This window comes from Lynx rufus, unplaced genomic scaffold (assembly GCF_022079265.1).
Source record: "Lynx rufus isolate CCGP_SWC_20201006 ecotype Redwood Valley unplaced genomic scaffold, mLynRuf1.p SCAF_24, whole genome shotgun sequence".
Classification (NCBI taxonomy): Eukaryota; Metazoa; Chordata; class Mammalia; order Carnivora; family Felidae; genus Lynx; species Lynx rufus.
The window spans coordinates 1,552,287-1,563,173 of record NW_025814839.1 but is presented as its reverse complement, the minus strand read 5'-3'; the positions used below and the strand labels follow the sequence as shown (position 1 = coordinate 1,563,173).

Genomic DNA, 10,887 nt, shown 5'->3' with positions numbered 1-10,887 from the left:
ATCTTCTTTGAAATGCAACGACTTGCGGAAACATGTGGAGCTTCAAGAAGGTCAGAGCAGACTGTTTTGCTGTCCTTCTTCTTGGGCTACTGAGAAATCAGAAACATACCCAGGCACCCTGTGGAGATGAAAATCGCCAGGATCCGGACGTCCCCATAAAGATGTCACTCAGCCCGAAATATAGGTATTGACTCACTCAGGTTTCTAGTTTCTAAAACGATGACTTAGGAGAGGATAGCAAATACTGCCAAGTCATGAAGTTCACGACCTCCCCCAGACAGGGAACGTGACTCCTTCAAACATCGGTGCCTGTTCACCCAGCCGATTAAAACTACACAGGGGCCGAGCTCTTCTTAATTAACGTCCCTCCTTTTTAACACACACGTGCCCTTCTCCACGCACATATTGTCCCGTCATTGCAATCGGGGCGTAGAAAGGCAAGTGACTCACTTGTCAACCACAACCTTCCAAAAAGGCATAGTAACCTGAATTTCGTTTCCAACAGAGTGAGGATCCAGTTAAGAAAGGGTGGCCTTTTCAATAGACTCTCAACCCCTTAGCATGAACCATCCCAAGTCGCCAGTCTGTCTGTCCTCCTCGGCGTTGTCTGTCTGTCTGTTTCACTGCCATTCAACACATTTGGAGATCCCACTGCACGTCGGATTGGCTCTGGAAGCTGTTTGCCACACTGGCACAACTCTTGCGACACAGGCTGGAAACTGGCATCTCTTCTGACCTCTGGGTCTTGGAGCGTCCCGGATTCTTAGGTCTCAAACTGCGCATTTTGAGCTTGGTGTAGAATTTGGGGAACGAGGGACTCGAAAAATAATACACCAGCGGGTCCAGCATGCTGTTCATGTAGGTGAAGCTGAGGGTCACGTGCAGGGCTACGTGGACGGAGGGGTCACAGGCACTCGAGGGCACCGTCCAGAGGAAATACAGCCTGGCCGACACGCTGGGCAGATAGCACGTGACGAACACAACCGCCACCACCGTGATGAACCGGATGGCCTTCTTCATCCGAGTCTGCCTGGCCAGCTGCTGCCTCTGCTTCAGGCTCCAAATAATCTTGCAGGAGCAAAACAGGATGACACCGAGGGGCAGGAAGAACTCCAGCTGGAACATGATGTCGTGCCAGCCGTTGGCCGACTCCATGATGAAGCTCTCGCAAGATATGGTGTCTTCGTGCACACACAGATGGTTCTCCATCAAAAGGTAGAGGGTCCCCAGGATGACCACGGTCCAAAGGGCGGACGCGATGCCGGCGGCAGCCCGGTTGGAGATGGCGTTCACCAGGTGGTGGGGGTGGACCACCTTGAAGTACCTGTCCACCGCCACCACCGTGAGGAAGACGATGCTCCCGGCCCTGTTCATGGCCAGCATGAAGAGGGCCACCCGACAGGGAATGTCCTCAAAGGCCCACTGCCTCTGTCTCCAGTAGTAGTCCGTCCGGAAGGGCAGGCAGATCATGAGAAGGAAGTCGGCCACGGCCAGGTTGAAAAGGTAAATGGTGCTCGGCTTCCAGGTCTTCATGCAGAAGCAGAAACCGCACAGGGCGACGCCGTTGCCCAGGGCGCCAAGCACGAAGGCCACGATCAGCAGCGGGGGCATCACCTGAGAGATGGGGTCCCCCTCGATGAGGCAGCACGACCCGTTGTCCATGGTGGACGGAGGACGGGGGTTCTGCGTGCTGGGCGGCCCCGGGAGTCCCCACAAAGACAGGTGCCGATCGGAACGCTACCACTCACCGGGCTGCTGGTTTTCTACCTTCTTCACCCCGGGATGCGGGCGGATGCGGCCGCCGCCAGGAGGCCAGGAACGTCAGCCGGGAAAGGAGAGGCTCGGGGAGGTCCGTTCGTCTCCGGCTGTCCCGGGCCGGGAGAAGCGGGTGGCACCGCGAGGCTTTGAGGCGCAGGCGGTCACTTCTGGGAAGCGGTGGGCAGGTCCAGAAGGATTCATGCTGCGGCCCCGGCCCCGGCCCCGCGGTGATTTTTCTCTGCAGCCTCACTCTGCTCTTCAGACTCCTGTGCTGGAGAGCGTGCAGGGCCGCCCAGAAGGCACGAGAGAAGCTTGTTTGTCCTCCCTCCCGGTGGAGAAATACAAACATTTCCTGGAGCCGTTCTGGGCCTCTGCCTTTGCTTTCCTCCCCTAACCTTTGCCTGACCGCCCCGTCTGCCCCCCATCCCATGGGGCGCTCCCGGGCGGTGCCAGAGGGGGAGGCCTTGCTCCGCAGCTCCGCAGAGCCATTTCCTGTGCCCACACCCGAAAATAAGGCATGCAGAAGTCAGAAGCGTCAGGGGAGGAAAAAAGCTCTAAAACCAGCACTCGCCGGCTGTCATTAGAAAAGCTCCGTGAAGCGTGACATCTTTCCTTCCCTCCGTTCCTACCTCCTGCCCTTTGCATCCTTCCCTGGACCCAAGTGACCTGTTGCACAATGAGCAGGACCACGCAATGGACGTGAAGCCACCTCTCATGTGCCTGTCCCCACGCAGCAGCCTCTCGGGGAGTCAGTTCCTCCCTCAGCCGCTTGCAAAAGAGGATTTGGCTCGGAGTTTCCCCGCTGGCCGAAAACCATGATAGATATGCTTTTAATTTTAACTGTCGGCTGCGCCCGTTGGTGGGGGGAGTGAGGGCCGGGCAGTTGGTCAGAGAGCCTATCTCTAAAATAATCACGGGTAAAATTAGACTGCACCCAAGACTGGAGTCTTTGCTACAATTTCCTACCCTTTGGTTTTCCAGATGATCCACCTGCCCCTGTGCCTTTCAGCTCCCAGCTTAGGAAAGGGGTGCCGGGGAGGGAAACGCATTGAATTGAAAGGAGGCATATCCGCCTTCTTCCAGATGCTGGTTAAAGCGAAGCTCTTCCCACTGAATCCTGGATCCAGGTCAGTCCCACGACATCCCCCCCAACCCCACCATGGTCGCTGTCACCTCCCACCTGGGGGGAAACATTGAGAGACTTTCCTGAGTGGTTTCCTTTCCTCTAATCTATTCCCTGTAATCCCCCCCTGTACCACAGTGTGATTTTTCTAAAGCACAGATGTGATCACATCCTTTTTTTTTTTTTTTATTTTTTTTAACGTTTATTTATTTTTGGGACAGAGAGAGACAGAGCATGAACGGGGGGAGGGGCAGAGAGAGAGGGAGACACAGAATCGGAAACAGGCTCCAGGCTCTGAGCCGTCAGCCCAGAGCCTGACGCGGGGCTTGAACTCATGGACCGCGAGATCGTGACCTGGCTGAAGTCGGACGCTTAATCGACTGCGCCACCCAGGCGCCCCTTTAATGTTTATTTTTGAAAGAGAGAGATAGCGAGCAGGGGAGGGGCAGAGAGAGAGGGAGACACAGAATCGGAAACAGGCTCCAGGCTCTGAGCCGTCAGCCCAGAGCCCCACGCGGGGCTCGAACTCACGGACCGCGAGATCGTGACCTGGCTGAAGTCGGACGCTTAACCGACTGCGCCACCCAGGCGCCCCTTTTTTTTTTTTTTTTTTTTTTTTTTTTTTTTAACTTAACCTTCGTTTGCTCACTTCAAGCTGCCAAGGTGATCGCTGTATGACTCGTGAGCTGTATCTGGTTCTAAAGCCAGTTGGATTCGGGCCACATGTTTGTTTCTTTGTTTTTTTAGTTTTTTTTTTTTTAATGTGAAAGCGAGAGAGCAAACAGGGGAGAGGGACAGAGGAGAGAGAGAGAGAGAGAGAGAGAGAGAGAGAGAGAATCTTAAGCAGGCTTAATGCTCAGCTCCGACGGGCCATATGTTTTAAAGAGCTAGGACTGGGGCACCTGGGTGGCTCAGTCTGTTAAGCCTCTGACTTTGGCTCAGGTCACCATCTCGCAGTTTGGGAGTTCGAGCCCTGTACTGGGCTCTGTGCTGATAGCTCAGAGCCTGGAGCCTTTTTAGGATTTTGTGTCTCCCTCTATCTCTATCTCTCTGCCCCTCCCCTGCTCTCTCTCTCTCTCTCTCTCAAAAGTAAAATAAAAACATTTTTAAAAATTAAAAAAAAAAATTTTTTTTTAATTTTTTTTTAAAAAGCTAGGACTGTCCTATAAAAACCTGGATTTCCAGAACGTCTCGGAAAACTGGAAGACCTGGCTGCTCTGGGCCGATAGTCCCACATCGTCACAATCAGCTGGAGCCAAAAGTAGCTGCTCCCCTGAGACAGAGTAAGACTTTCCCACTTTGCCCCAGTCCTTACCACTCCCTATTACCTGGGCAGCTTCACTCATTCACATGCCTGGTATCTGTGGGATTCTAAGTTTGCACCTCTGCTCTGGGCTAAAGGTCACATTCCTCAGATTGGTATACAAGGCCCTTCAGTGATGGTTCTCCGACTACCTGTCCAATGTCCTTCTGCTACTTTTTCTCCTCATACCTCACTTGTCTCATAACTTCTAATAAACAAGTGTCCATCAAACATGCCTATTTAGCTGCCCCACTCATCCAAGAGGTCCTTGGAGACAAAATCCATGTTCTTGGTGAATACCTTAATGTGGTCAGGCTGGAATTTTCAACAAATGGAAAATGGTCCTCATCTGTGTAAGCAGATGCTGTCAAGGTTCTTGTAAACACGAGTGCTTCCCTTTTCTCAAATGACAAACACCTACCTTTCTTTTTCACATTGTTTGTCTTGCCAAATCACCTTCTCTTTCGCTTTGACTGCAGAATTCACTGGAAGGGAGAGAGGATTAGGAAGATACAGGTTTCCATTTCTCTGAAAGTCTGCTGTTGATAACAAGGGAGGCCGGGCCTATGTGGGGCTTGGGGTATATGGGAAGTCTCTGTACCTTCCCCTCAATTTTGCTGTGAATGTAAAACTGCTCTTAAAAAAAAGAGTCTTAAAGGAAACACATAACAAATTAATTGCTTTGAGAAGAAACAAACAGGGCAAAGAAAAAAAATTAAAAAAATAAAAAATAAATTTAAATAAATTTTAAAAAGAGCCTTAAAAGTTTAAACCAAATTTTATTGCTGACCGTATTTTCGCTCCTAGCTACTAATCACAGTGCCTGGTGCAAAGCAGAGGCTTTATTGATGTCAGAATGCTTATTCAATGAACCTCTGAGGTGTTTTTACTAGATGCTTCCCCCAGATAAGAAAGGTATTATTTGCTGTCTGGAGCTGAATGTTTAGTAGGGGAAATGAGACGAGTCCATAAATAACAATTTAACAAAAGCACATTGAATAAGCCTATTTTTCAAGTTGTAGTGGACAGCACAGATGATATGTGAGATTATTGTGGATGATACAGAGTCATATTCATTTGTATTTTGACTTTGTAGCTACGACTTTAATATGTGTTTGAAAAAAAATACAACTGGTCCGTCGGAATTTTGAGAATGAGGGGAGTGAAGGAGAGCTGTTAAAATTTCTCGGGGACAGAAACGGAAGGAACAGACATTCCAGACCAAACGAAGAGTGTGGAAGACGTAAGGCTGGAGAGGCGTTTGAGGGGCTTGGAACCTGGAGTCTACGTCACAGAACCATGAGGATAAAACAGGCCATGCTGAGTGGGGCTGTCTTCCGTGGGCGTTTGGACTCAGTAGGGGCGGGGAGCCACTTTGGAGTGAGCAGCATGGCGAGGGATGGGGGGAATAGTTGAAAGAGAGAAAAGGGAAGCAACAGGCTTTTGTTGCCCACCCCCTTCTCTTGTCTGCTCTGGAGTCACAGAGCTTCCTGTTTTTTGCCCCCAGGTATCCTGCAGACTCCAACCCACATGTCCTTTCTAGTGTGTTCTGTGGTAAGCCACAGAGCAGGCATTATTGAGGAACGAGGGCCTCCAGATAACTGAAGCCCCTTCCCTTAAGTACTAACGCTGACAAAAAAAAAGTTTCTTATCCTCTTCCTCAGATTCCACCTCAGACAAGGGGAACAGTCTGCACCATCCATTTAGCCACAAGCCATCAGCTTGGTTCCCTCTTCTCCACTCACCACAATCCCCAATCGGTCAACCACATGCCCCAAATGTCTCTCCACCCTATTGCTATCACTTTGACTAATCCAAGGTTCTGGAGGAACACAACCATCTCATCTCCTCCTGTCTTGTTCCTCCTTCAATCCATTTCCAAAACTCAAATCTGTTGACGCGACTCATCTGGATGAATGTTCCAGCAGCTTCCCTGTTGTCCTTAGCGGGGAGTTCAAGATGGCTGACAAGGCACCGTAGGAACTGACCTGGACACCTCCCATAGAAGCTTTACTCTGTCTAGTATCCAAAAGCTGTCTTTTTTTTTTTCAAATGTTTATTTATTTTGGGGGGGGGGGAGGGACAAAGAGAGACAGAGAATCCCAAGCAGGTTCCACATCCAGCACAGAGCCTGATCTCAGGACCCTGAGATCACTACCTGAGCTGAAAGCAAGAGTCAGATGCTTAACTGACTGAGCCCCCCAGGCACCCCCCAAAGGCTGTCTTCTAGGAACTGCTGGGGACATACTTCCTTCCCTCTCAGTCTTGGATAACTCCTCCTTTGTCAGCCTCAGCCTAGACTAGCATCTTCCAACAGAAGATACCACAACGATGGACATGCTCCGTGAGGTTCACGTAACTATGAAGGAATTGAAATGGGGCTAGTAGAACCTGAATTTTCGATATTATTTAATTAATTTGCCGTTGAAAAGCCACATGCGGTTTGCGGCGATCACACTTCCTACAAGTGCCAGGCCTTCTGTGAATCTCGCTCTCCAGTCTGGATTAGGCTGCCTTCCTCGTGCCGCTTCTGGCACGAATACACTTACCACACATTCTTGTAATGGTTTACTCGTGTGTCTCCCGCAGCCTCTGTCCCGAGGAGGACAAACACTGGATCTGATTCAGCTTTGCAAGCCCAGAACATAACCCCATGCCTGACCCCACAGGGACACTCGGTAAGTCAGTCCTGAATAAATGAACTAACGAACACATGATCCCAGACTTCTGGAGTTTACTTTTTTTTTTTTTAAGTTTATTTATTTATTTGAGAGAGAGAGACAGCAGGGGAGAGGCAGAGAGAGAGAGAGAGAGAGAGAGAGAGAGAGGAAGAGAGAGAATCCCAAGCAGGCTCCACGCTGTCAGCACAGAGTCCGACACGGGGCTCGAACTCACAAACCGTGATATCGTGACCTGAGCCAAAATCGAGAGTCGGATGCTTAACCGACCTAGCCACCGCCCTCCACCCCGCCCCCAGGTGCCTCTCTGCGGCTTATTCCCCTCCTGGCTGTGAGGAGACACCACCGAACAGGAAACACGGGTTAAAAAACTTGAGAATACACCTGCCAGACTGATTTGGAGCTCTTGGGCCCTGCGTGCCCCCCTCCTCCAGTGTTTTCCAAGATGACATTTCACTTTATGGATATTCCTGTGGGGCTGCCTAGCAAGTGTCAGGAGGAGGAACTGCGTGGTAGTGTATTCGAAAGACATACGCCCCGCCGTGCGTTCCTCCCTTACTCCCACACTCCGGCCACCTTCACTCTGCCAGACGTGTGCCATTTTGTTTCCACATCACGCAAGGTTCTGTGTCACCAGCCGGGTGTCCTGCGATTCAACTCAAGCGCAGACCCCACTGGTTAGAGGCTCACTGCCCCCCAGGGAGATGCCGATCTCCAGTTGCAGGTTCCCAGGTTCCCCACAATTTTTGTCTGACTTGGTGACAACTTGAGGTTGCCATGAGCCCTCTCTCCGGATTCTGTCATATACTGAAACAGCCACTGGAGCTCAGGAAACACACGTATGTGTGTTTACCAGTTTATTATGTAAGAAAGCAAGTGGTAAAGGATATAAATGAGCAGCCAAATGAAGAGGTATATAGGGTGAGGTCTGGAAGGGTCCCAAGTGCAGGAAGTCCCGTCCTCATGGAGTTGGGCCGTGTCACCCTCCTGGTTCACGGAAGCTCGCCAGCCCAGAAGCCCCCAAATCCCATTCAACTGGGATTTTTATGGAGGCTTCATCATATAGACAGGATAGATTATTAACTCCATTTCCAATCTCTCTCCCCTCTCTAGAGGAATCAGGGCGGGTAGGGTTGACAATTCCGAGCTTTTAATCGTGGCTGGATCTTTTTGGTGACCAGCCTTCAACGAGGAGCTCGGGCGCTCCCCAAGAATCACCTCATTAGAGCAAAAGACACTCCAGGAAATGCCAAGCGACATAGGAGCTCAGTGTCAGATGCTCCTACCACTCAGGAAATCCCAAGAGATTGAGGAGCTTTGTGTCAGGAATGAGGGGCAGAGAAGCCATATATATATTTCTTATTATTTCACAGGTAGAAATCCAGGGCCCCGCTTCCCCCACAAGCCCAGAGTATGTGGCTGTATTAGCTTCCTGGGACGGCTGCAACAAATTATCCTAAGCTGGGAGGCTTCAAACAACAGAAATGTATTCCCCTGCAGTTCTGGAGACTAGAAGGTGTCAGCAGGCTGTGCTCCTACCAAAGGCTCTAGGGGGTAGCTGGCTCCTTGCCTCTTCCAGATGACGGTGGCTGTCTGTCTGCCCTCCTTGGCCCGTGGCCCCATGGCTCCACTCTCTGGCTCCAGGGTCATGTGGTCTTCTCTGTGTGCCTTTTTTTTTTTTTAATATAAAATTTAGTGTCAAATTGGTTTCCATACAACACCCAGTGTTCGTCCCAACAGGTGTCCTCCTCAATGCCCGTCACCCACTTTCCCCTCCCTCCCACCCCGCATCAGCCCTCAGTTTATTCTCAGTTTTTTTTTTTTCTTTTTCAACGTTTTTTTTTTATTTTTTTATTTTTGGGACAGAGAGAGACAGAGCATGAACGGGGGAGGGGCAGAGAGAGAGGGAGACACAGAATCGGAAACAGGCTCCAGGCTCCGAGCCATCAGCCCAGAGCCCGACGCGGGGCTCGAACTCACAGACCGCGAGATCGTGACCTGGCTGAAGTCGGACGCTTAACCGACTGCGCCACCCAGGCGCCCCTATTCTCAGTTTTTAAGTGTCTCTTATGGTTTGCCTCCTCCCTCTCTAGCCTTTTTTTCCCCCTTCCCCTCCCCCACGGTCTTCTGTTAAGTTTCTCAGGATCCACATAGGAGTGAAAACACATGGTATCTGTCTTTTTCTGTATGACTTACTTCACTTAGCATCACACTCTCCAGTTCCGTCCACGTTGCTACAAAGGGCCAGATTTCATTCTTTCTCATTGCCACGTAGTACTCCATTGTGTATATAAACCACAGTTTCTTTATCCATTCATCAGTTGATGGACATTTAGGCTCTTTCCATAATTTGGCTATTGTTGAAAGTGCTGCTATAAACACTGGGGTACGAGTGCCCCTATGCATCGGCACTCCTGTATCCCTTGGGTAAATTCCTAGCAGTGCTACTGCTGGGTCATAGGGTAGGTCTATTTTTAATTTTTTGAGGAACCTCCACACTGTTTTCCAGAGCGGCTGCACCAGTTTGCATTCCCACCAACAGTGCAAGAGGGTTCCCGTTTCTCCACATCCTCGCCAGCATCTATAGCCTCCTGATCTGTTCAGTTTAGCCACTCTGACTGGCGTGAGGTGATATCTCAGTGTGCTTTTGATTTGTATTTCCCTGATAAGGAGTGACGTTGAGCATCTTTTCATGTGCCTTTTGGCCATCTGGGTGCCTCTTATAAGGACACTTGTCATTGGATTTAGGGCCCAGATAATCCAGAATGATCTCATCTCAGGGTCATTTGCTTAATTACATCTGCAAAACTCCTTTTCCAAATAAAGTCATGTTCACAGTTTTCAGGGGTGAGGATGCAGACATATCTTTCGTGGGGGTGGAAACCATTCAACCCACAGCTACAACCCACTGCCCAACCCACCACAACCCATTGACCTTTCCAGTGTAAATGTGTGCGTCCTTGAATTCCTGTCTCTACCCAACTATTTCAAAATGCCCTCTCTGGAAGGGAGAAGAAATTACTGACGGAATTTAAGGACCGAGTGATTTACCATATGTTTTGTTTGTTGTGCTCCGTAGCCCTGCAGCCCAGGGGAAAACTGGGGGCCCAACAGTTAGGCAGAGGGGCAGTGTAATGGGGTTGGTGAGGGGTTTACCCTGACCTGACACAAGGTCTAACAGGAATTTCCTTGCCGTTTCAAAATGAATCTTAAAAATTGTGAGCAATGAGTTTTTTTCCAACATACAAAGTGTAGGAGAAATTAAAGAGAGAAGGAGAGGGGCGCCTGCGTGGCTGAGTCGGTTAAGCATCCAACTTCATCTCAGGTCATGATCTCGCGGTTTGTGGGTTCAAGCCCCGCGTCAGGCTCTGTGCTGACAGCTCAGAGGCTGGAGCCTGCTTCGGATTCTGTGTCTCCCTCTCTCTCTGCCCTTCCTCTGCCTGTGCTCTGTGTTACTCTCTCTGTCTCTCAAAAATAAATAAACATTTAAAAATTTAAAAAGAGAGAGAGAGGGAGAAACTATAGATTCAAAGAGGTTTAAGAGATATATTAACCAAGTTTTTGGACTCTGGCTCAATTCCAAGGGTCAAAAAGTATGAGACATTTGGGGAAATCTGAACACTGATTGGCTAATTCAAGAATGATTGCTAATTGTTGTCAGTATGATAATGGTATTTCAGTTGTGTTTAAAGAAATATTTCCTTATCTTTTAGAAATAATGTGTGTAGATGAACTGATACGATATTTAGGATGTGCAGGAGAGGTGCAGAAATATAAAAGGAGAGGTTATGAGTTTTTCTATTGTTGTAGCTGGATTGAGGAGGCATGGACATTCGTTATCTATTCCCCCTGCTTGTATATATTTTCCATAACAAAAGGTAAAAAAAAGTTGAAAGCAACTTAAATCTTTATCAATATGGAATGGGATAGGGACGCCTGGGTGGCGCAGTCGGTTAAGCGTCTGACTTCGGCTCAGGTCACGATCTCGCGGTCCGTGAGTTCGAGCCCCGCGTCAGGCTCTGGGC

General features: G+C 49.6%; 1 protein-coding gene across 1 annotated transcript; it reads right to left on the bottom strand.

Moving 5' to 3' along the window:
• Nucleotides 1-491: 491 nt before the first annotated feature.
• Nucleotides 492-1,662, bottom strand: HCAR1 (hydroxycarboxylic acid receptor 1). The gene has a single exon (XM_047087934.1). The coding sequence runs from the start codon at nt 1,660-1,662 to the stop codon at nt 631-633; it is 1,032 nt and encodes a 343-aa protein (XP_046943890.1). The 3' UTR covers nt 492-630.
• Nucleotides 1,663-10,887: the final 9,225 nt, after the last annotated feature.